This window comes from Condylura cristata, unplaced genomic scaffold (genome assembly GCF_000260355.1).
Source record: "Condylura cristata isolate star-nosed mole 26May11 unplaced genomic scaffold, ConCri1.0 scaffold00027, whole genome shotgun sequence".
NCBI lineage: Eukaryota > Metazoa > Chordata > Mammalia > Eulipotyphla > Talpidae > Condylura > Condylura cristata.
In genome coordinates, this window is record NW_004567128.1 from 26,801,163 (window position 1) to 26,827,543 (window position 26,381).

Below are 26,381 nucleotides of genomic sequence, written 5' to 3' on the forward strand. Positions count from 1 at the left end.
TATGGAAGTATAATATGTAATAACAAGTATAACACATAGGAACATGTGATAACAACATGTCAAAAAGTATAGGATTTCTAAGTCATTTAGTCTTTCAAAATTTAGTATGAATTTTTCCATTCAAAAATATTTAACAACGCCTAGTCCAAGCATTATTCTAGGCTCTGGTGACACAACAATAAATAATATAGAAAAATATCTCTGTCTTCATGAAGTTTGTAATTTACTAGGGGAGGGGGTCAGACAAAACCAAAAAAATAAGTGTATATATTACATAGTCAAGTACATGGACTATATACAGCATAGAAGCTAGAAGTAAAAAATAGAATGGGAGCTGGAAGGGAGAGCAGGTAAAAAATGAGTTACCTTATGTATTCATTTACTAAATGAGAAATAATAGGATGAACTTTGCTCTAGGAATTGCTTTTTCTCAAATTACCTCCAAGTGTAGCTCTTTTATATGCTGTGCTCAAATGTTATAGTTTCAGTGAGGCCTTCCCTGGTCACCTTATTTTTGTAAAAAGTCCAAAAAAAATCAAGGGTAGATGAGTATCCTTGCCCTGATCCAGTAACATGCCGGAACTGGAGAAAGAAGTGAGAGGATGGGATTGCATTTCTAGTGGAAAGGAAAAAAAGAACCCAGTGAGCATGCCACATGTTCATGGCAGGCTGCCCAGCAGGATTAACAGAACATTAGAACAGTACTTCAAATACCACGCAGGTAGCAATAACTCTCTCTGAACTCCTATGTCTGCTCTCCTCCCACTTGCACTGGTATCGATAGGATGAAGTATTTGAACTCAAATGAAAAGCAGCTTTTTGGGTAGATAAAATATTTATTTATTTATTTATTATTTTTTTATTATTCTTTTAAGCAAATAGTCCCCAAGGAGAGGGGTTCAGAATGGGAGAGGAGGAGAAGCATGGTCCCAGCTCCACAACCACTGATAAAAATATTTTAGAGAAGACATTTGCACAAAGGACTTAGAGTGGATATGGGTCAAGAGGGTGGGTTGGTAGGATTCTCCATTAACCTTTATGGGAACACCAGGCAATACTTAGAACTTGCTTAGTCATCAACATTAAACCATCCTGAGTTGTTTTGGGGTCTTTAAAGTAACCCAAATGGAAAACTGAACCCTAATGTATTGTACCATTGCAACATTGCTTGGTGACATATTGTACCAAGAAATAGTGACAGGAAAATCTTTTAAACTTTTTATTTTTAAATAATTATATGCTCACAGGAGGTTGCAAAAGCAGTACAGAGAGGTCTAGTACATTTTTCACCCAGTTTACTCAAAGGTAACATCATATATAGAGCAATATCAACACCTGAAAATTGACATCAGTACAATTTTATTGTAGATCTTATTCAGAGTTCAACTGTTTTTACCTGTGCTCAGTTTGTGCATGTGGATGCGTAGATGTTATTTTTTTTTATCACATATATATTTGTGTAAACATCAGTACAACCAAGATACAGAACTGTCCCTTCAGCACAAACAAAACTCTCATGTTTTACTCCTGTTATAGTCCCATAGCTTGACCATCTCACCACTTTCTCTAGCAAGCACTAATTGTTTTTCCACCTCTAGAATTGTGTTATTTCAAGATTGTCATGTTAATGGAATAATACAATCTGTAACCTTTTAATATCTTATTATTCAGTATGTATCAATCCTTCATTCATTTTCATTGCTGAGTAGTATTCCACAGTGTGAATGTATCCATTTAATCCCTCATCCTTTGGAGATTTAGATTTTTACCAACGTTTTTACTAGTACAAATAAAACTACCATGGATGTTAGCTTTTAGGTTTTTGTGTGGACATAAGTCTTAATTTTGGGGGGGATAAATGCCCCAGAGTGCAGTTACTGGATCTTGTGGTAAACATGTTTAGTGTTAATAAAACTACTAAATTGTTTTTCCAGAGTGGCTATACCATTTTATATTCCCACCAGCAATATGTGGGAGAGCAAATTTCTGTGCATGCTCACCATTATTTTGTATTATCACTATGATGTATTCAGTTGCTTTAATAGGTGTGTAGTGATATGTCATTGTAGTTCTCATTGACATTTTCTTAATGACCGGTGACATTGAACATCTTTATGTGTGCCTTTTGGCCATGCATATCTCCTCTTTGGTGCAATGTTGGTTTAAGTATTTTACGTTTCCTAATTGGATTGTTTTTCACTGTTCAATTTTGATAGCTATTTATAATAGACAAAAGTCCGTTGTCAGATATGTCGTTACAAATATTTTCTCCTAGTCTATACATTATCTTTTCACCCTCTTGACGATCTCGTTTACAAAGCAAAAGTTAGGAAATTTTGATGACTTCTGATGTATCAAGTTTTTCTTCTGGGGATTATACATTTGATGTCACGTCTAACATCTTTGCCTAGCCTTAAAGTCTTGAAGATTTCCTCCTATTATCTCCAAACATTTTTATATTTTTAATTTTGCCTCTCATACATTTTAGGATAAGTGTATCTACGAATATATTTAATTTGATGATTCATTCTGAGTTAAGTTTTATATAAAGCGTGAGCTTTAGGTCAAGGTTTACTTTTTGCCTGTGGATATCCAATTGCTCCAGCACCATTTATTGAAAAAAAAAATCCCTCCTCCAATAAATTTCTTTTGCACTTTTGTCAAAAATCAATTGTGATACACATGTATAGACTTGTTTCTGAGCTGCTTCTGCTATATTGGTCTATGAGTTTGGTCCTATATCAATACTACACTGTCTTGATTAATGTAATCACATATATCTTTTATTTTAAAGAATTATTTTTATTTATGCATACAAGAACTGGGGTATAGCCCAGAGGTGTGGGGTGTGAGAGACAGAGTGGGGAGCATAACAGGCATATTTACTGTATGGCCAGGGATTGAACTCATACACAGTGGCTGGCCATGGCTTGATAGTGCTGAGACTTTAACCCTTGCATCACCAGGAAGGTCTGTAATCATACATTAATATTGAGTGATTATTCCTACTTTATTATTTTCCATAAAGGATTTAGCTATTCTAGTTTCTTTGCTTTTCTATGCAAACTTCAGAATAAGCTTGTTTATGTCTACAAAAAGCATTGATGGAATTTAAAAGCAATTTTATTAAATCTATTGATCAATTGCATGAAATTGACATCTTAAACATGTTGAATTTTCCAATGCATGGACATAGTTATGTGTACTAATAGATCTTATATGTTTTATTGGTGTTTTGTAGATTCCAGCATACAAGGACTTTACCTCTGTGTTAGAATTATACCCAAGTATTTTGCTATTTTGAGTGATTATGAATGGTATGAACTTAAAGTTTGGTCTTAACATGTTCATATCTATCTAAATAAAATGGATTTTTAAATGTTGATCTTATAACCTGACAACTTACTGAATTCACTTATTTGTTCTAATTGTTTCTCTTTTTTGTGTATTCTGTAGGATTTTCTATGTGTACAATCATATCATCTTCAAATAGGGAGTTTTACTTCTTCCTATAGCTTTTGTTTTTTTTTCCTGCCTTACTTTATTGGCTAAGATGGCTAATGCTATTTGAATAAAAGTATTAAGTGCAGATATCTTTATTTATTATAGCCTCATTCTTTATGGTAAAAAACTGAAAGTTTTCTCCAGAAAATTATAATAAATTAAAAATAAAAATCAATAGACAGCTATAAATCAAAGGATCAAAGTAGGGGTGGGAGAAACACAAGGAAACACAAGTATGGTGATGGAAATGAATTGGTGATGGGAGTTTCACAGGGACTACACCTGAGAAGAGAAAGCATATATTGTACAAAAATGAAGAATGATGTTAAATATAACACACACACACACTACATAAAAACCATTTGGGGGTATTATGAAAATTAAAAAAAATTTAAAAACAAATAGAATTAGGCTAGATAATATAATCGGTTAATATAGATTTTTTTTTAAAGATTTATTTATTCATACAGAACTGGGGTACAGGCCAGAGATGCGGAGGGTGAGAGGCTTCACCAGAGACAGAGTGGGGAGCAGAACAGGCAGATCCACGAAGTACACTGCTGAGGGGAGCAGCGGGCCGGTCAGGAGAGGTCTGCCGCGCCATGTGGTCACCTCCGGGGCAGGCGGGAATCGAACTCATGCAGAAGTGGCTTTAGCTTCTTAGTGCGGTGCTTTAACCCGCTGCGCCACCAGGGAGGGCCTAATATAGATTTTTAAAGTCAAGTTGAGGGCATTTCTCTCTGTTCCTAGTTTGCTGAGATTTTTTATAATTAATGTGTGATAAATTTTGTCAAATAACTTTCTGCACCAACTGATATGATCCCAACATTTTTCTTCCTTAGCCTATGAATATGGTGGATTACATGAATTACTGAATATTAAACCAACCTTTACATTGTGGAATAAGCCCTACTTAGCCATGATATGCAAATGTTCTCACATGTTGTGAATTTGATTTGTTTTTACTTTGTTGAGGATTTTTGCATCTGAGTTCATGTTGAGATATTGGTCTACAGGTTTTTTGGGGTAGTTTTATGGTTTTGGTATCAGGTTAATACTGGCATAATTTTATGGAAGATATTGTAGAATTTGTGCTCATTCTATTTTAAATTCATTTCCATTGAAAGTGTCTGGGCCTGGAGATATATTTAGGGGAAGTCTTTTAACAATTTGATTTTGTAGTAGTTCTGTGACTTTTCAATTTATTTAAGATTGGGTGAATTATAGCTGTTTGAATAAGGAACTGACCCACTTCATCTATGCTGTCAAATTTATGTGTGTAGAATTAGTCTTTGTACTTTTTACCCTTTTGATGTCTATGGGATCTATTATGAGATCTGCTTCATTACTGATATTAATAATTTGCCTTCTCTCTTATCAATAGTTTTGATAGAAATTATCAATTTTTTAAACTTTTTGAAATACCAGCCTTATGTTTCATTGTTTTTTTATGGATTTTGTTTTCAATTCTACTGATTTCTGCTCTCATTTTAATTATGTCCTTGTGTTTGATTTATACTTGTTTTGATCTTCTAATTTCTTGGGATGGGTGCTTAGATTACTGATTTGAGGCCTTTCCTCTTTCCTAGAGTTTGCATTTTATGCTATAAATGCCCCTCTCACTGCTGTTTTAGCGTGTGTCTCACAAATTTTAATAAACTGCATTTCCATTTCTTTATCAGTAGATTATTATTTTCATTTCCTATGGATTATTTAGAAGTCTGTTCTTTAATTCACAAGACTCTGGAGAATTTATGTTTTTGATTTTTAGCTTTATTTCCTCCTGGTTAGATATCTCTACTAGTATTTCAATTCTTTACAATTTGTTCAGGTTTATTTTAGGAACTGTGATATGGTTTGTTCTGTGAATGTTCCAATATGCTTAAAAAGAACGTGTTTCTACTGTTATTAGGATCGTGTTTTATGTCAGTCGAGTCCTTTGGTTGATGGCATTGTTCAGTTCTATATCATTGTGGGTTTTTATTTAATAATGCTATCAATTGTTTAAAAAAAAAAAAGGTGTTGAAGTTTCCAGCTCTATCTGTGGACTTATCTGTATCTCTTTTTTGTTCTTTCAGTTTGGCCTGAAGAAATTTGAAGTTCTGTTATTTGCAGCATATACATTTGAGATTGCTATGTCTTGTGGTTGGTTGAATCTTTTGCCATTATGTAACGTCCTTTTTTGTCTCTGATAACTTTTTTGGCTCCACAGCCTATTTTTATCTGATGTTAATATAACCACTCTTGGATGTCCCTGGTGGTGCAAGGGGTTAAATCTCAGCACAATGAAGCTATTGGCAACCACTGCAGCACAAGCACCAGCCAGGGAGCTGACCCACATGGCTCAGCAGACCTCTCCTGTGTTGCCCGCTGCTCCCCTCAGCAGTGTATTCCAGTACTTTCACCTGTTCTGTCCTCCACTCTGTTTCTGGTGAATCCTCCCGCCCCCCTTCACCTCTGGCATATACCCCAGCTCGCATGTACATAAATAAGTATATTTTTTAAAGATTTATTTATTCATACAAAACTGGGGTACAGGCCAGAGATGCGGAGGGTGAGAGGATTCATCAGGGACAGAGCCGGGAGCAGAACAGGCAGAACTACTAAGTACACTGCTGAGGGGAGCAGCGGGCGGGTCAGGAGAGGTCTGCTGCGCCATGTGGATCTCCTCCAGGGCAGGCGGGGATCGAACTCAGGAGGAAATGGCTTAGGCTTCTTAGTGCTGTGCTTTAACCCGCTGCACCACCAGGAAGGGCCTACATAAATAAATCTTTTTAAAAAATATAAGCACTCTTGCTTTCTTTTGATTAATGTTGATGTCATTGTTATCTTTACTTTGTATTTCTTGTAAACAGCATGTAATTGTGTCATGTTTTAAAATCCATTCTGCCAACTTCTTTTTGTGTATTTAGGACAATTTAGACTTAATGTAATTATTGATATATAGGGCTTAAGTCTGACATTGTCAAAATTTGATTTGTTTCTTCCTGTCTCCTTTCTTACCTTCCTGTTGGTTACTTGACCCATTTTTACAATTTCATTTTGATTTATTGGCAGTGTTTTTGAGTTCATACCTTTGTATGCTTATTTTAGTAGTTTCTTTAGATTACGCAGTTACTGATATCAACATTTTACTATCTCAAGTGTCATGTAGAAACTTTATCTCTATTTAGGTTCTTTTATCTTGTCCCCATTATAATTCTCTAACTGTATTTTTGCTACATATATAGAGACCCACTCATAAAATGTTATAATTTTGCCTCAACTATCAAACATAATTTAAAACTCAGAAGAATAATCACTTATTGAATTTCCTACTTTATCATTTTTGTTGTCCTTTATTCACACTTCAGATTTCCTTCTTTTATCATCTTTGTTGGAAGTACTTCCCACAGCAGCTCTTTTGTAGCATTTCTATTGATGACAAATTCTTAGTTCTCCTAAGACTTTATTTCATCTTTATTCCTGAAAGATACGATCATGGAATACAGAAGTCTAAGTTGACAGTTACTTTCATTCAACACTTGAAACGTGTCACTCCGTTCTGTCCTCCTTGGTTTCGGACATGAAATCCACAGCACATTCAGATCATTGTTCCCAGAAGCAGTGCATAATTTCTCTCTAGTTGCTTTCGAGACTCTGTCTTCCTTTTTTCTTAAGTTTGCTTCTGCTGTATCTGAGTGTGGGTTTCTCTGAGTTTTTGTTTGGAGTTCTTGAGTACATCTTCTGCCAAATTTGGGAGCTTTTCAGCCATATTTACTCAAGTAGTTTTTTAATCTCACTCTCCTTTTCTGTTTCTGGAACACTGATGACATAAATGGTAGATTATTTATTATACTGCCATGGGTCTCTGGAGCTCTTTTCATCTTTTTTTCACTCTATTTTCTTTCTGTTGTTCAGATTAGGTTATTCCTATAGTTCTATTTTCAGATTCACTAATCCTTTACCATCTATCTCTATTAATCCCTCCCAGTGAACATTTAAAGTTTTAGTTATTGCATTTTATAGTTGTAAAATTAGCATTTGGTTCTTTTTTTGTATTTACCCACAATTCCCTTTTTTTTTTTTCACTTGTCTCAAGTGAGTTGCTAATTGAAGCATTTTATGATGGCTGCCTTAAACCCTTTTTGGGTAATTTCAGTATCTGAGTGGTCTCAATGTTGGCAATTGTCAGTTGGCAAATTCCCATCGTCTTCCAACATTGTTGTCCTTTTCATCCGAGTTGAAACTCCCCTGCACATTTGGGATAGTGTTATGAAACACTGAATTTCATTTACATTTTTCACTATAGCAGGCCTCCACCCACACAGCTGGTTACGGCCCGAGTGGGTGTATGCCAGAAGCTCTCGCATCCTACTAGATCTCGCTGCCAGTAGGGGGGATTTTTGTGTGTGGTGCTGGGTTTCTATCTAAGCTGCTCCTCTCCCTGTCCTTCAGCTGGAGGTTCACAGGCTTTTCGTGGGGATTTTTTGGGTGTGTGATCATAGGCCTGTTTACTTCTTTAGCACCCATTCCAAGACAGAGAGGCAAAAAATACAAAAACAAAACCCAAAATCCCATAGCCATGCTGTTTCTCAACTCCCAAGCTACTCATCTGCCTTCTTTTCTCTACCCTCTAAAGTCTTATTTTTGTTTTATGTATCATGGTTGGGTACTTTAAACTTTGTAGGAGATAAGAAGACCTCTACTCCATCTTATCTGGAACCAGCAGTCAGCCCATCTGGAAATTAGTTTTTAGTAATCTACATTATACTGAAATCTGACATGGTGGCTCTTTATATAAATAACCTGTACTAATAAAGTACCTAAGACTCCTAGAAAGTCATTTAGATATTTATGAAATAGCTTTTCCTTAATGCTTAATGTCTTTCTTGTATCTTTTTAACCATCTTAGAATTACTTCTTTCAGCACAAGGGCCTATGGTTCATGGATGACATGGTAGTGGGAGATTTATGGGGACTACACCTGAGGAGAGAAATCAAACACTGTACAAAAATGAACAACTATGTAATAAGAAAAATGTTTTAAAGTGCTTCTTTCCAAAATTCTGCTTCAATAGATCTGTTCATTTGGTAAGACAGTTATACCACGTTACAAAAACATGTCACATGTGGTAGCCATCCAGGGCCAGAGGGTGTGTCACAAGAAAGGAGGAGATGAGTGGCAGAACTAGTACAGACACCCGGAGCCAGCCCACCCTGTGTAGCTCCCAGCCCGGGGCACAAGCCATGTGTTTTAGTGGAAAAGAAAAATGTTCGCATGCCACAAGGTATGGATTTGGACTCCTCGCTTGTATAAATATAGTTTGTTTTACAAACAGCCAATTATTATTAGCATGACTTGTTTTGCACATACAAAGCAGTATATGAGTGGTGAATGGATAATTAACACATTTGCACCTAAAGGTGCAGCTTCAGTCCCAACTATGCCCCCCGACTCTGCCCAAAAAGTTCCATTCTCAATAGGTGCCCCAGAGCAGCGCTGTAGAAAGCATAGTGATGCTGACAGAGGACCCCCATTTTTTCCCTCTCTTTATCCTCACCAAACACCTTTACGGTGACAGTTTTTTTTTTTTTTTAACCTGGCCTGTCTTCACAAGGCAGAAATGACAGACATTGAGTTGGTATGGATTTCCAGATGGATCCTGCAGGTGGATAAGGAAGATTTCATATTTAAGAGGCCTTACATTGTTGGGATTCAAAGGGCTTTCCGTCTGTGGATTTCTGTGTTCTGAAGTTTAAAAGTCTTTTGTTGCTTCCCTTCCAGGTCAGTCACCATGAACAGGCACTTAGCACATTGTCCCAGCACTGGAGAAGCCATGCTGTGAAGGCAATCTATCACGCTGTCAGAGACTGGGACTTGACTTGGTACCAACTGCTGTGCAATTCTGTGGAGCAGGAATATCATGAGCTGTTAAATAATGACCGACACATTGGTTGAAATGAAGTTTCCAGTAAGGAAGTGACAGTGCAATGTGGATAATTATGGCCATAAAATAGGAAGAGCTTTAGTTCCCAGCCTGAACCTGCCTCTGCTGGAGCCATTTCAACAGGGCGCTTTCAGAACAAAGAAGAGATGTGATCTGCTATCATTTCCCATCAGCAGGTGTCTGGAGAAAACATCAATGTGAATAAGGGCCAAGTGCAGTCCTGTGTGTCTTGATGAAATTACTTGATATGAAATAAAAGGTCTGGGTAGTATTGTTTTAAACCTGACTCATCTAGTTCTTCTTCAAATACTTCCCCCATCAGCACCCCTAAACCAATTTCAATGAATTAATTTCTCTTTCTGGGCTAGGAGAACCCTAATGAACTGATATAAATTCTTCCAATTATTCTATCTGGCATTTCTGTAATTATACTATTAAATGTCTCTGGAGTGATGCTAATGACAGGAATAGTTTTGTTTTGTTTGGCCAAAAAGCAGATTTTGTGTGGAAACTCAATTGCATGGTTCAAGGAGAATCTAGTCTGCACAGAAAGGAATATGAAGACTATGAAGGAAACTATATTTTGAGTTCAAGAATACTATCAATTATCCAACTCTCAAAGCCCACTAAAGATAGCTGCAGGCCCAGAGAAGTCACAGGCAGAACCGAGGTTTAAAAGATTTCTTTTAGCCGTAAGGCATATTTGAAAATTTCAAAAATCTGTTGCCATGCTTTTTAGATACTACTTGAAACTCAATTTTTTCAAGCATCTAAATCACATGTCAACAAAGACCTTTTCTGTAATGGGCCAAAAAGGAAACTGTTTAGGCTTTGGGAGCAAATAGTTGTTTACTTCAGTAGCCAACTCGTCAGCTCTGCATGAAAGCAGTCCCACACAGTATGCAAATGAACGAGCAAGCATATGCCAATAAAACTTTATTTATAAAAACTGGTGGTTGGCCAGATTGAGTCTAGGAGCTGTCTGTGATTTGTCAACTCTTGATCTAAATGAAGTTCTAGAAGAGCTTCCACAGGAAAAGAACCTCTTAGTGCAGGAAGGAAACAGACTAAGACTAGGATCAGAATGTCTGAAGAGGTGTGAACCTTTACCTATAAATACTGTGTTGTAAGCTAATGTTACATTGATAAAAATAATAGTTTAAAAAACAGCCAAGTGATCAGAAAACAATTTTAAAATACAAAACAAAATTAGCTCAGCCAGTTAATCTTTTTATTTTGAGTTTTGTAAAAAAAAAAAAAAAAGGCTTAAGAAAAATGTGTTAAATATCAGTAAAGGGCAGGAAAACATGAGGCTAGCTTTACAATATCAATCTAAACATACACATAAAGGCAAACATTAAGTAAAATGCTAGGAAAGAGAGCACTTTGGGGGCCTAACTGCAGTTTCCTTATTGCACATAAAAGTTGCTGATACTCCAAGTCTTCACTTTTTCACAGTAAAACATACTTTAATATTATTTTATAGAAGAACATTTTTATTTATATAACATACTACAATGTTAACTTACAAAACCACCAGTTTGCTACTTTTGAATGTAAGAAGACAAAATTCTCTCCAATGAGAATATGTAAGCCCGCTATCAAAAGTACCCCAGAAGGTCACACCATCCTACGTTAAATCCACACTGTCCTATTAAAAAAGTTTCTTTTTAGCTATTAAATGAGTCTTGGTGGCCTTCTCATTTAATCATTTCAATGGGCATACATAGTAAAACTTCCTAAATAAAAAGTACCAGGTGTATTTTTTTGTAAAAAATGAAGACAAACTAGGAGGAGGTGCCCCTACTATGAAGCCACACTTGGAGTAAGTGACTTCAGTGATAATTCCAAGTTCATAGACTTAATATACAACACTACTGAAAATCATTGCTCTGCTTCTCCAAAGCCCACAGCTGGAATAATCACAAATCAATCCCCTGGTGACCAAGCAGCTAGCTGGTCACCCAAAACACTGCTTCTTAAGTTAACATTTGTAAAGTTTCCTAGACAGCAGATGTAGAATTCTTCATGCTGGTTACATGAACTTTTCTGAGCTCCTCCTATATATATATATATAGGCTCAGATGATTTTCCACTGGCCAAGAATCGAGCCCACTATGACATTTGGCAATTCAGTTAACCCTTTTACAGGGGGGCTGTTGGAATGGGGCGACCGTTCCCAAGTGCTCCTGCTTCAAACCTTTGCAAAAGGCAGCAGAACAGGCAGACCCGCTTTCTCATGCCCAAGGCTCATGTAGCACAAAACTGGCTGCCTGTGTGCTCCATGTGGCTAGATACCCTTGCAAATATAAAACTGACATCAAAAACTTTGGTTTTGCTTGCTACAATTTCTACTAGCACTAGGTGACAAGACAAAGACATGTTTGTTTTTCATTAAAAAAAAAAACCTCTAATATGAACATTGAGAGGGGAAAAGTGATTATTTCTAGATCTTGTTTTAAGAGGATTGTGAGAGAGCCCACTTGCTTTTCCTAGTTAGATACTAGCACTGGTCTTTAGTCTTTCTCTGTATATTATTCCTAGTTGCCTTAGAAAGGGGGAAGGTATTTTTAGGAGTCAAAGGGGGAAGGTATTTTTAGGAGTCAAAGTGATGAAAGCAGCATTCATTCAGATGGGTTGTTTCTAAACTGTTAATTTGTGGCCACAAGATTCCTTGAATTTATATATCAGAGCACAGCAAATGACACTGGTAGGAGAAATTCTCACTTAAAAGGTCATACACGAGATCAGAATTCACCGACACCAGTCTGATGTATCTGAAATCAGCTCCTGTGCTAACTTACCTATAGAATCAACATCAAAAGGCAGCACGAAACTTGCCAATTCCCCTACTTCTAAAGTGGAATGAGAAGTCACATCCACTCACAGAATCAGCAGGCTGACTCTCTAACAGCCCTCCATCCACATGACATTTTACAGTAGATGGTAAAATCAACTACTGACCCCTCTTAGAACACACAAGGTCCCAAAGAAGGTTTCCAAGTGAAGGAGTCTCACCCCACGGCCTTGCTCAGTTGCCCTGCCATGAAGCAACCCTGTATGCATCAATGGGGTATCGGTGTTTAGGAGTCACTTCAATTACATTAAAAATCTGACATAATGGCCCTCCCTGGTGGCGCAGCAGGTTAAAGCACAACACTAAGAAGCTTAAGCCACTTCTGCATGAGTTCGATCCCCGCCTGCCCCGGAGGTGACCCCATGGCGCGGCAGACCTCTCCTGACCCGCCCGCTGCTCCCCTCAGCAGTGTTCTTCATCGATCTCCCTGTTCTGCTCCCCGCTCTGTCTCTGGTGAAACCTCTCGCCACCCCGGAGCCTCTGGCCTGTACCCCAGTTCTGTATGAACAAATAAATAAAATCTTAAAAAAAAAAATCTAACATGATTGTCTTAACTTCCACTGTGCACCAAAAAGGGAGAAATGTGATTGGAGAGAAAATGTGCACGAAAGAGACCTGACCAGTTAACAGTTTTCCCTAGACAGAAATATTCATGTATATCTGAGAACATTTTTGCTGTTTTCTAAAGTGATTATTACATCTGTCAAGCAAACCACAGAGGCATTTTCACCGAGAACACAGCCTACAGAGCTTCTTGCTGTTCACTTAATGAAACATTTGATGTCATGGAGTGATTCTGGGCTGTGAGGTGTCAATGATAATCAGTCTGGTCACCCCAGTAAATGCCCTGGATAGTCAGAGTCCATTTAATCCCATATGCCCTTCTTCCTATGCTTGGTTCCTAGGAAGAAATGCAACCTTAACTAATTCCAAATTTTCTTCTCCAGGAGACAAAGTTCAGGCTTCCTGTAGTCCCCAAACAGAGTATTAAAAGGAAAGATAGGAGCTTTTCTCTTCTTTCTGTTGGTGCTGTATATAAATTTGCATCTTTTGAGTACCTGGAAAGGACACAACAAAATGATAGCAAGGTAATCTCAACCTTCCCTAACTCAGGGCATCTGTTCTGCCAATAAATACGGTCCTTTATGGAGAAGTTCAATGTGGAGCCAGGCACAGAGACAAGGGAAGGGTGAAGAAAGTTCACTTGCTTGCTAAGGAGACTGAGTTTATGCCAGGTTACGCCGAGAAGACAGCTTTTCAGAAATGTCCACATGTGACTGGTCAGCAGTCAAGACAAATCTCTTCACTTTCCACAAATGGGGCCAAGCGGCAGGTCTGAAGTTCTCCCCACACAAGCCACTCTCCTCTCCTTCTCATGCTCTGAAGTTTTCAAATGTGACCTTTTCAGTTCTGTTTGAATTCTATGAATATTACTAGCACAAAAGCTTTCTATGGCTGCCTAGTCTGTCTTATTTTCAACATTCAATTTGTTCCATAGACTAATAATTAAAAAAAACAAAAACATTCTCCATTATCTCCTAAGCTTTTTTAAATAAGAGCCACAACAGGGTTCACTACTAGTTCTAGACTGAAGACGCTCAATCCTGGCACATTAGAATTTCTGAAGATCCAAAATAAAGCATGGGAACCAGGTCCCACTCTAACGCTATGGAACCTAAGCCTTGAGGATCAGGCTCTTAATGTGCAGCCAGAACTAGGAAGCTCTGCACTTTGCTGAGCTGCATCTCTCCAATGCAAAACAATGCCTGTTACGTCTTGGGGTTACTCTCCCAGAGGAATACTGGATGTGCCATTACTCATCAGTTTCAATCTCATTTATGCCGAACTGACAGCAGATAGCCGGCCTGGAGTTAGTTGGTTTCTGGGCTTCATGGCACCTTACTTTCCTCCTTCAGGATACTGCTTCTAGCGGTGGAACCATGTGGACAACTGGACTCAATTCCCAGGACCCCTGGTAAGACCAGGGTTATTCTCCTCATCTTGCAAACAAAAATTAGGCTCACAGGTCAGGGACTGATGCAGATCCACTGAATAAAGATCAACCAAATAACTATACCCCTAACTAAATTTTGTTCTTGGAAAATCTCCATTGACGTATCACAATAAAATGTTTGCAGTAGACTAGAAAACCCTTCAGGGAAATCACAATGATCTATGGATTGTTCTAAGATTAGAATGGGAAGGTCAGGGGTTACTTTTTTTCCTCTGAGAGTAATTTCTTAGAGTAGCTGAAGGCTTCATAAAAGCCACATCAACAACAAGTGTTGAAGCTAATGAGGAGCGGGTGTGTACCACAAGGTTCCCTCTTTTTAAGATCATCAGCTTTTGTTTTTGTTTCCCCACTTTTCTCCAAAAGTAAGCAACGTAAAAGAGAAGCCAGGCTTTCTAAAGACCCAGCCTAACAGCCAACCAGCCCATCTCTCCATTGCTGCAAAAACACAAACAACCCCCCCCAACAAAACAAAAGCCTTTCCTTCTATGTTTATAGGCTCACTGCTAAGATAAGTTTATTGAGCAAAAACTCCCATGTCAGTCTTGGGTGCGAGCACACACACTCCCCTCCGACCTTCTGCTAAGCCTGGCAGCTGCCCTCTGCAGCCTGACCTCACAGCATTTGAGCCCTGGGCCAGAGGCATTTAAAGAAGCTGTTTCTCTGGCTATGAGGCATAGGTTTTCTTCAGTTTTTCACTCACCCAGGTAACCCTAAGACTTCACGAGGTTAAGGACACTGTTTAGCTTCTTCCCAACTTACAAACCCCGTGGGTGACTACACAATCAAAATAGATTTTAGTGTGGATGGAAAGGAAAGAGGGGAATAAAAATCATTCAGTTTATTATACCGAACCATATGAAACTGTCATTTCTGTTTAAGTAATTGAATATGAACAATTTCATACAACTCAACCTAAGGAGATTTTTTCTTGGCTTGCACCAATTATCAATTCAAAAACAAAGCACAAAGCAATGTATTATTTAAGAAGAACATGTGAGTTAAGATTAAATGGCTGTTTTCACTATGGGTGTGCTAGACTGAGCCACTATTTTGTCTGCCTTAAGAAGAAAAAAAAAAGTCCAGGATGTTATGAAAGCATTTTTAAGAAATTGGGGTTTCAAATATACTAGCACTGAAGCAGAGACATAGGGGGTACATCAAACTTTAGTTTCCAAGAGTTCTCTCCATAGATCTCCTACTGCCGGTGTGGGCAGGTAGAATATCTCACCCACAAAGAACCCAAACTAAACACTGAAATTTCATACACATTCATACAAGAAGCTGGTGCAATCAAGTCTACCTAGGTGCCAAGAAAATGCCCTCTCTCCATGGCATCCACGGTCAAGCCACGTGGATTCTGAGTCATATAGTAGACAGAACCTCCCGCTGGTCTTAGAGTGCTTTTCTTTCCACTGATTTGCTTCTGATTCCCTGTGTGGCCACCAACATCCCATCTATTATTGGCTCAGCATTTGGAATTCTTTCACTCTTGAGCATTTTTTCACTCTTCAGAATACTATCTTATGTTTTCATTGCAGTTAATTTTTTTTCAGTGAGATTTCATCCCTCTGAACACTAGCCCATTGCCTCTTCAGCTTCTTGCTGCATTCTCTTCCCCAGGTTGGGCATCATTTCTAAGCTCACAGTAGGTATCTCAGTCCTGCGGATCACTCCTCACACCCTTAGTCCACGTGGTAGCCTTCAGAGCATCATCGTCTGCTAAATGTTTCTCGTCCTCAGATTAACTTCAAACACAACAGTGTAACACTATTTTGCCTTTGGTTTTACATTTCAGTAACTTCTTCCTCCCAGAGAGTTCCAGAGAAAGAATGAGAATATTTCCCCCATGTCAAAACATTCCTGGATATATTTTCCAGTCTTCAGTCTAGAGAAAACACAGGAGCAAAAGAAAATGGGAGTCCCGACACGAGGTGGCAGCCATGCAGCCCTCACTGCTGGAGCTTCCACTCCAACACCTTTTCACCTTTTTTGGGATGGACGTTTGATCTCAACTGTCTTCCTTCGTGATCCTTGTAGCCTTCCCTCCTCTAACTTGCCACTGCACATGGCTGTGGGTGGACACGAAGCCTCTCCTGGGAGGAGGCCCCAGCACCTGCCACACCTTGGGCAGACACAGCAGGTGAGCGGATTAGGAGACCAGGAAAGCATGCTAGTTTGTTGGTTGGTTGGACTCTGAACAGCGCACTACTATGTGAAAAAGTGGGAGTAGGTCTGCATTTGACTTCATTGAGAGACACTTTAGCCCCACCCTCTGCATCTTGGGTTAACTTTGTTATGATTATTTTCAGACCCCAATAAAATAGACAGAAGCTTTAGTTCCATTCAGTCAATGCCCCTCCTCAGACAACACTGAACTTCCAGCCAACCTCCCTCCACCGGTGGGCCTACCCCCCCATTGCTTCAGGGCTTTTGGGGGGGGTAAATCATGCATTATCCTCCAGAGGGAACACTAGGCGGGTGCCCCGGCTTGAAACCTTCTGGTCTCCCATTCCCAGGTCTCGTTCCAGCACCTCCTCTGAGCTGCTCTTCGCTCTCCGGCTACCCTCCAGGCTCCTGGAGGCGGCGTGGGAGCCTGAGGAGCCATTTGCAGTCACTGTGCTGTCCCCATAGGTCAAGGTAAGGTCACCCTCTGTCAGGATGAAATCGGAGTCTTCTTCTCTCAGTGGCTCTTGGTTCTGAAAAAATGCAACAATGACAAAAAATGGGACACTGGTATCTTGCAGAACCACAGCCAACCCAACTTCACCCCCATCTGAAAAGTGAGGACTATGAATTTTCCTCCTAATTAGGTAACTGGATGAAAACTGAACCAGGACTTGGGACACCAGAATGTTCGTCTGCTGTGAGTGTCTGAGAGCTTGGGTTTGTGACAAGAGGGAAGAGTGCAGAGTTGCCTGGATTGTCAGCTTCTCAGCCCACAAAGCCAGACGGAGATGGTCACTGGGCAAACCTGCTAACAGGTTTCCAGCCCTCTCTTCTCTAGGGAGAACTTCTGGGAGGGGCTTCCTCAGATACCAACCATCATGAACCCAGCCGTGTTACATCTGAACTCATCACTGTCACCAGTACAGGAGAGAATACAAACACTATGAGGACTTTCTCCCCACCCCACAGGCCAACCCTGATGGAAAGCCCTCATGCAATTGAATCAAGTGATGGAAAGCAAGAATCACTGGTACTGAGCAGCTTATTCTACGCCTGCCAGGAATGTCACTGAGGATCTCGTTCAAAGCTAACCCCTTTCCTGTGAAGGGCATCAGCAATCCTGTCATGGAGAAGAAAATCTGAGCACAGAGAACCTATGAGATTGGTCCAAGGCTAGCCAGCTGGTAGGAAGCAGAGTTAGGATTTATGCTGCTGCAAGTCGGGTTTTACCCAGTGAAAAATCACCCCGTTGGGAAGAGGACTAACAAACGAACAGACATGGCTATACAAGGCCAGGTGGCTACCGCTTGAAACTACCAGAGGCCAGGGAGTGCGTCAGGAAGCAGGATCAGGCCAGACACAACCTTTCACCCTCATGTGGGTAGAGGGGAACAGGTCCACTTCCCTGTTGCCCCTCAATACCATGTACGCCAAACACTGAGTTTCTTTCTTAAACAGCAGAGAAGCAGCTTCGAAATTCTCCTGGTAAACTACTTCCTCCCCTGTGCCCTTCAAAGCTCTTCTAAGGTGCTGCACACAACGGGGCATCCTCCACCAGGATGCTGCAACTGCCTCCTGCCTTATGGCACCTGCTCAGTCACGCTGCCCCAGGGCACAGGCAGGTTGTTCCATCTGTGCCTGAACTCCTCATGTGGAGGAGAAACCGCCAAGGGGCAGTGGCTCCTTCTCATCCTAGCACCCTCCCTAGGGGTCTGAACTCAGAGTACGAATTAGATAACCGCCTGTCAAATGTGCCAACCGCATGTCTCCCGCCCCAGCCTAGCACTGCACTCGTACCGGTGACAAGCTTGTGCTTGCTGCCTGCATTGTTTCTCAGTGAGGTCAACCTCTCCCTCCACACCCCACGACGTGACGCCGCTTAGCCCGGGCTTCATTTTTTCTAACAGGCAAGTACTTAACTCCTCTTGCTGGCTGCCTCAAGTCCTCACGGGAGTGAGGCAGGATGCAAATGTGCTCCAACATAAAATCCCACTCTGCGGGCACAGTGTAATCCTCAAGCTCTCTCCAAATATCCATGTTGCCTCCTCTCCAGCAGCGTTCAGAAAATGCAGAAACTTACTCTGTTCTGTGATCGTTGTCTTAACGAATGACATCATGGTCTCCGTTTTAGCATGTTCCCTTTCTCTTGTCTGTACATGTGCTCAGCAATGCTTTTGCTCTTAACTCCCAACTCGTAAATATGTGTCCCGGCACATATTTACTGTTTCAAGATGACATAGATGTACAGAAAGGGATAGGGTAATTCTGCAAATGGACCCCCACCCCAGCCACACACACACACACACACACGAGCCCTGACTGCCTGCTCTGACCCCTCTCGGCGGGAAGTGAGCCAAAATTCACCAGCAGGCGAAAAAGGGCTGGATGTAGAGCCATTCCATTGTGCAATTCCCAAGTGCAGACAAACAGCACCCAAGGAAAGGTCATTTAGAAACATGCATAGTGTAAAACCCAGAGGGGTGGGACCTCCACACCAAAGCTGAATGAGTTATATGCAGCTGATCCACTCGCTCGAATTGCAGACAACAGCTTCAAACAGCAGTCTTGCTAAAGGTTTGTATAAACATGTACCGAGCTTCCCAGTGAAGGCTGCTTAAGAATGTGGCACAACAGCCGGCAAAGCAGCTTGTTGTGACAACACACACATTTTAAATAAGTAGAGCTCACATTCATAAGTGGTAAAGCACTGTGTTATATTTTTCAATTTAGAAATGTGTGCTGTTTAATCCACAAGCTTCCAGACAAGAGCTCTGAAAGCTATATGCACCAAATGGAAGAACAAGACAAAATTCTGGAGCCATGACATTTCATAACACAAAACTTTACAGAACCAAATGATCATTCCCACAACTAGTTAATTTCCTTTCAAACATACATAAACAAAACAGAATAAAATGAAATTCTGGTGTTCCACATCAACTTGTCACAAATTGGTAGGACCCACAGGGTCCTCACAAACATGCTTTCATTCTGTCTCTCCTAGAGCTCAAATCCTGACTCATTTCAGCAGACTCTCAGGCAACAGGAACAACTGTGGGAATAAAATATTCATTTCTATTCTTGTTATAGTTCAGCAATTCTTATTTTGGGGAAAGCCTACAAACCTTTCGAGGTCACAGGCATCTCTTAAATGAGCGCTAAGACTAAGACTTACCAGAGAAAGAAAAAACAAAGAAAAAGTTTCTGGAAACAGCCAGGAACATTTATAGAAATCATAAGAATGCCAACAATATTTAAACCCTTCTTTAAAAAAGAATTTTCTTTGGCTTAACATATTTCACTCTAAATGTATTTATAACAGCTGTCAATGAAAAAATGTAGCTGATAGTCCAAGGAGACTCTGGCAATGTGAATCCAAGCTCCCTTTTCTTTTTGTATTTTGTGAACTTCAAGCTACCAATCATTACAACAGATGCTATATAGTCAGAAGCTCAAACAGTTTTGAAATTAAATTCCATACAAAGCAAATAAAATTTACATTCTAGAAAACATTTCCACCTAAGACTGTGGGGACACTCAGCCTTCCTTCCCCAATGACCTTGAGGCCTTGTCAGCGGGGGCTTTTCTTAGTCATCAAGGTCATCTTCAGCTTCACTCTCAGCCTTAGCTTGGGCTCTGCCCCCCCGCCCCCCGGTCTTCCTGCTGACTTGGCCATGGGAGCCACGTGGCTGCAGGAGGTGAAGAGGTAAAGTAGCTACAGCCACAGCCTTTTCCTTCTTGGATTTTTTGTTTCTTTCCACATGCTTCTTAGCCCAAAGTCCTTGCCAACAATGGGCTTGGTGTGGAGATTTTAGCCTTTTTGATCAGTAGTGCCAGTGACCAGTTAGGGGAAGGTGACTAGACTGAGACTGGACAGGGGATGGAGGTACTGGGGTTATTTAGCTGACTCAGGAGGTCTTGAAACAGATTGGGAGGCTGAGACTCTCCTAACAGACTGAGGGCTTGATGGGGCAACTTTTTTTTTTTTTTTTGGTGTCTTTTTTGGGTTCTGGAATCTTGGAGATGGTCCTCACAGGCCTAGTACTTCCATATGGGGAATGCCTTCTTTAGGGTGATGATGATGCTCCCCTTCAAACAGTGGAGGGCTTGAGGAAGCTGAGGGGCTTGAAGCCATAATAAGGGTGAGAGCCATTTGTTTGGGTGTGGCGATTGGGTCTCCCCAGTAGATCAGCTTGGGGAAGACCCTTTCCTAAGCTTTGATAACAATGAAGGCAAATGTGTATTAGTGATGGGAGACCCAACACTTTGGTGGTGGAGATGGTGGTGGCTGACTGGCAGGGGGCATTCTTCTTTTTGCAGGTAGAGGAGGGTATCTTCTCTGCACTAGAGGAGGGTATCTGCATGGAGGAGTAAGTGTTGTCACGGGCAGAATGAGTTCCTCATCATGGGGGTGTGGGAGACCCCCATCATGGGGGAAGGGGTGGGGCAGCAGAACACTGCCTTGCAGTGGTGGGGGGTGGGCTCTCCTGGCTACTATGGTCGTGTGTGTGTGTGGGTGAGGGGAGTCTCTTTCTGGTCCCGTCACAGTGATAGAGAGGTACTCCAGGAAGGGGAATGTCTTGGGCACCTGTCTACCTGATCATTCGTCACATGGCACCTCTCCGCATGCTTATTTTCTAAGAAAGAGGAAGCAGAATCAGACGATTCTGTCCTTTGTATTGGTGATTCTGTGTACAAAATTTGCTGCAGCCATTTTGCCACTTCTATCTTATTACAATCAGATACCAATTCTCTACGCTTGGGTTCTGGTGAAGGGGACATGTTTTTCTCTGTATTTTTGTCACTTTACCCAAAGTTCTCCCTGGACAGACAGAAATACAACTTTTGTAGAGTTTGACTACTTGTATAGCTTGGGGAATGATGAGTTTTGGGTGGCAGAGATAACCTAGGAGTGTTCTGAGGGGGGCACTGGATGTCTTTTTAGAAAAGACTTCTTTGGTGGTGGCCAGAATGAGATGAAGGGGTGAAGAGCTAGTCCCTTGGTGGAGGTCTAGGAGATGGCTGCCTTCTTAGGCTTAGCCACCTTCTAGGTGGTATGATCTTTTTTTTAAATTAAGTATATTCATTTAAATATATATTTTTTGCATCAGTTTTCACTTTTGAACAATGTTGAATTTCTCCTCTCAGGTGTTATCCCCATAAAATTCCCACCATGAAGTCACCTGTGAACTGTTAGTTGGGTACAACACTGACTGGGATCTCACACACCATCCAGGTTGAGTATGAGGAGAGTGAGAATGTGACTGAGATTTTGGTCTTCTCCTTTTCTTTCTTATTTTTTTAACATTGGCTAAAACTTTTTATTTTAAAGTGTATAATTGTACATTCATTCACTCAACTTTTTTTTTTTCCTTTTTTGAAATTTTTCTCCATAGAAGGTCCTTTAGGCTTTGATCTGGGCTCAGGCCTAGGAACTTTCAGGATGATACTAACAGAAGTGGCTTCTTATACTGATGACATTCCTTTTACTTTCACAGATGGGCCTGGGAATTCTGGAATTTTTTCCTTTTTTTTTTTCTGGAACAGGGAAAGGAGGCCAGCTCTTGGTTCTGTGGTGGCAAGATTGAGAATGACTGTGCTTTCTCTTTCCCCTGACAGGGGAAGATTATCTTTTAGGGGAAGGAGACCTGGATTTGCATCTTCTTGGGCTTTGAGACCTCTCCGTTTTTACTCTGCTGCTTTTTCTTCTACTTATTATTTATTTATGCACAGAAGAACTGAGGTACAGTTCAGAGGTGTGGGGGTTGAAAGGATTCACCAGAGACAGAATGGGGAGCAGAAAATGTGAATCTACTGAAATACACTGCTGAGGGGAGCAGCCGGAGAGACAGGAAAGGTGCTGCGCTATGTGGGTCAGCTCCCCGTCATGACAGATTTTCTTGTTCAGTCTGTCTCTTTACTTCTTCCTTCTTCACTTCTAGGAAAGCAGAAGGGATTCCAAGTTTTCCTGTGCACACAAGAGCAGGGGTCTCAGCTTTCCTATAAATTCTCCAATATTTTTCAAAAACCCAGTCAGGTTGCTATCATCATTTTAGGGTCTGGATTCTTCATTTCCAGCTGGTGGAATATAAGCTCAACCATATCATCTCAAAACCCAAGTATCTCTGTCACTCCTTTTGTTATCCAAAGCTTTATAACCTCCAAATTTATTCTTGTTGTGTCTACCTTTTTCCCCCTAGACATTCTGCAAATTTCAGCTACTTCCATAGCTTCTTCTGCTTGTTTTGCTAAACCAATTATCCTGTTCTATACTTATTCAGTGGGAGAATCCCATATCCATCTTGCTGTCTGGAGATCCCCCCCAACCCCGCAAGAACACTTATGTAGGTGAATATCACACTTAGGTGATTTAGAGTCAATGGAAACGATGAACAGCAAACACCTTAGCTATCTTCCAAACAAACATGGTGAAATACAAAACTCCCCAAAACTCCTGTCAATAGCCGTGAGCTGTCCAGCTTAAACCTCACCAGGCAGGCACTAAGTTTCAAAGGGAGTCCACATGGTCTCACTTTTGGGATTCCCAACTAACTTTTCAGAGGCTCTTTCCTCTCACTCCCTTGTCAGCAAGCCTTCCCTTGTCAGGAGCCGGCCGAGATGCTGGTCAGGAACTTTACAGCAGACTAGAGAGCGATCCTTGCCTGTAGCCCATGTCTTACCTATTAGTATAGTCCTACCCATTTTCTTTTTTGGAACTGAATATCAATCATCAGAGGTGGCACAGGAATTTGATTTTTATATGGCAAGGGGTTGAGGAAGCTGGAGAGCTCAATTGTCTTTAAGAGAAGATGAGACTGATGCCATTCTCTGTCACATCTGGTGGGAGTCCAAAGAGAAGGCCATGGCAGAACTGCAGTTTTGCCAGACAGAACCTGTTCTCTGAGGGAAGTAATTGCCACAGCCACTGGGTTCACAGGTGTAAAGTCTTGTCCCTGCCCGATAGCTTTGCCCTGAGGAGCCAAAGCGGTACCTGAGGTGTGTGGGGTGCCACACAGCACCTACTCTGTGCAGTCGTGGGGCAGTGGAAGTGCTGACTGGGCAGACGTGATGCTCGTTTTGGAGGCGTGCTCTGCTGATTAAGAGGCTGTACCCTCAGGTCTTCGGGTTCTCATGTGGCTGCCCCTTAGCTCTCCAGACAGCCCAGTCCCTTCCCCCTCTAATGTGGCTAAGTTTCCATCCACATCTGCTTCCCTTCAGCACCCCCAGATGCCAACTGCCATCTCAAGCCTGCTGCCTGCTGCGTTACAACTTACCTGCTTAGGGCCCTTCCTCCTGCTTTCTCACCACTGGCCAAGTCAACTTAGGCTTATTTATTAATTATTTGAAGCATGCATTTGGACTTCAGGTTTGCCAATTACATTCCGGGAGTGTGGCCCTTCCCTCCTCTGGAACACTGTAATGTCTGTTTATTCACAACGTGGCCAACAGAATACTGAGCCTGTATGAGCTGTAATGTTCTATACACAAACTTAGGGCCTTTCTCGTAGGGCTGTAGTAATGATGGTTAGAAGAGTGGCGGGGGCAGGGGGATAAAGATGGGCCTTCCCCCTCTCCTCCAGACTGTCCTTCCATGTTTAAGCTACTTGCGCTCTCCACTTCTCTGCCTGGCAACCTATGTAGAGAGCTCAAAATCTAAGCCTGAAATCTACAGTATCTACCAGCATGGGCATTCTTTTCATAGTGTGCTGAGACTGTTTCTAGAGGAAAAATGGGGAAAAAGACCTAACCACATCAACATAAACAAACATGAAGAATCCTTACATTTGTGAGATGCTTTATAGTCCATAATGTATCTTTACTTCTCTGGAGGCCTATTTTGCAGATAAGAAAATAGGCAGAGCACACTTACACGGCCTGCCTTGATTCCACTATTCTTTCTACTATACCTCAGCTGCTGCTATTGGAAAGCCCCCAGAACCCTGGTAAAGCTTTGTTACTGAGAAAAATATGTAAGCATATGTGTGTCAGCCACTTCTAATCATCTTAGTAGAGAAATAAAATCTTTTGAGTTTCATAGGCTTCCTCTCCCCAGGTATGAAGCCTCCCTGGATGGGGAGCAGAACGGCAGCCAATGTGCTATACTTACATCGTACACCTGAGGGCTGGTGAGACACCGGGCCAGCAAGCCACACCAGGCCGGGAGAGTGGTGGTTAATGGGGGGCCGCTGTGTGTGAGGATGGGCTTCAAGTAACTTTGAAAAGAGAATTAAGGAAAGATGTCTGAAAAGAGAACACACACCTAACAAAATGTGTTTAGCAATCCCAACGAGTAAATCTGACGTTCTACCACAAAAAGCTTCTTTCTCCCCCTAATTTGAACAACACAATACAGAAAACGCTGGTAATATGAAATAGTCCAAATCAAAGATGAAGTTGTATCCCCAAAGGCCTTAAATGTCAACTGTTAGCGCTCAAATTTATTCCAATGTTCACTTAAAAAGGAATATTTGATTAATGAGAACACCTTTCTCTCTATTTTGTTATGCTAAGGGAGAATTTTGGTTCCAATCAGCATTCCAGCTTTTGACACACAACCAGTTCATGTCTTGCAAACAAAAGTGAGGATTGTGCAGCCCTTGCCCCTCTGCTCCAGTTCCCTCTAAGCATTTCTGCTCAACAATTCTACCCAAAAGTCATGCAGTGGAAATGTGTGAGGTGGACAGGACCTTAGGTAACCACGGGCTACTACAAAGGGGGGAAATGAGCTGTGGTAAGGCAAAGCACTTTTCCTGAGGCCTGCTTCCTCTCTCCCAGGCCCTCAAGCAGAGTTTCTCATCTTAACAGTATTAACATTTTGGGTCAGATCATTTATGCGTGCGCATAAGCACATGTTTTCTGTCCACTGGGGGATGTCTAGTAGCTGCAACCCTGTCCTATCCCCTCTGGAAGCCAGTAGCATCCCCAAACACTTCCCAGGATGTGGCAACAAAAACGCCTCCAGATATCGTCAAATTTCCCCTAAGAAACAAACTTGTCCTTAGTTAAGACCACTGCTGAAACATGAAGGCCCAGTGCTATGTGGAAAGCCCAGGGTGTTCGTCTGTGGATATCTGCGCTGCCAAATGCACAACCCTACTTTGGGGACACTGTGAAGCACATGCCTCACTCTGGTTCCTGATACCCACAGCCGAGGCAATGTGGAAAAGGTAGGGACTCACAGCGCCACCTCGAATGCAGGAATGGCCAGGAGACGCTGAGGCAGTTCCGTGATTCCCTGTACGCGAGAGGGTAACTGCTCTGAGCACATGGTCTCCTGCCATCGCTTAGAGCAGCACACAAGAGAAGCAGCTGGAGGTAGGAGATGGAGGGAGACCCGGGGTATATTTCTAGCTGCAAAGGAGGGGTGCAGCTTCCACTGTTGCTCCTTACAATCCGAAAAGTCCCTTTGACGGCTGTCCTCTAGCTGTCTTCCTGGAGAGGCCTGCACAGGCCTATGTTATCCTGTGTCTTAGCTCAGAAATGACAGCAAGGGATTTGGAGAATGACTAAGAGCACAGTCACAGGGGAACCCAGAAGCTCCCTTTCAGTTCCCTGCCTCTGGCAGTTCAAACAAAAAGCACCCTCTTCCCCAAATACAAAAGGCCCTCTCACAGCTTCTTTAAAAAAAGAAAAACAATTATACATTTACATTCTTAAATATTCAGATTGCTAGAGGGAAAAGTTGAATATTTCGCCTCTCTTTCACCCAGCTGTTCTGTAATTACCTTTACATCTTACAGAATATATTACTCCCTCCTCTTTCTTGGTTTATAAACTTAAGAGAGGGACTTTTAGCTATCTACCACAAGGCATGGAAAATTTAATTCATTTAAATTCCTGACTCTTCTTTCTAAATTTTTGCCTTTCCAAATCTCATTATATTTCATAATGTATATATATATATATATAT

The 26,381-nt window shown here is 41.2% G+C and overlaps 3 protein-coding genes across 4 annotated transcripts in view; 1 reads left to right on the forward strand and 2 right to left on the reverse strand.

Annotated features, from left to right (window-relative positions):
- The window catches only part of CHST7 (carbohydrate (N-acetylglucosamine 6-O) sulfotransferase 7), a 29,012-nt gene extending 19,116 nt beyond the window's left edge, over nt 1-9,896 (forward strand). The window contains exon 2 of the mRNA XM_004689986.2: nt 9,272-9,896. The gene's annotated coding sequence lies outside the window, so the exon portion shown is untranslated. The remainder of the gene's footprint in view (nt 1-9,271) is intronic.
- The window catches only part of ZNF41 (zinc finger protein 41), a 722,252-nt gene that overhangs the window by 62,818 nt on the left and 633,053 nt on the right, over nt 1-26,381 (reverse strand). The gene's annotated exons all lie outside the window — the stretch shown is intronic.
- Nucleotides 15,129-26,381, reverse strand: part of SLC9A7 (solute carrier family 9, subfamily A (NHE7, cation proton antiporter 7), member 7) — a 126,985-nt gene continuing 115,732 nt past the window's right edge. For both annotated transcript variants that reach the window (XM_004689985.2, XM_012730258.1), the window contains 2 exons: nt 24,579-24,684; nt 15,129-17,001 (listed from right to left, as the gene is read on the reverse strand). In XM_004689985.2, the coding sequence (XP_004690042.1) occupies nt 16,750-17,001; nt 24,579-24,684 (358 nt within the window). In that variant the 3' untranslated portion in view covers nt 15,129-16,749. The remainder of the gene's footprint in view (nt 17,002-24,578; nt 24,685-26,381) is intronic.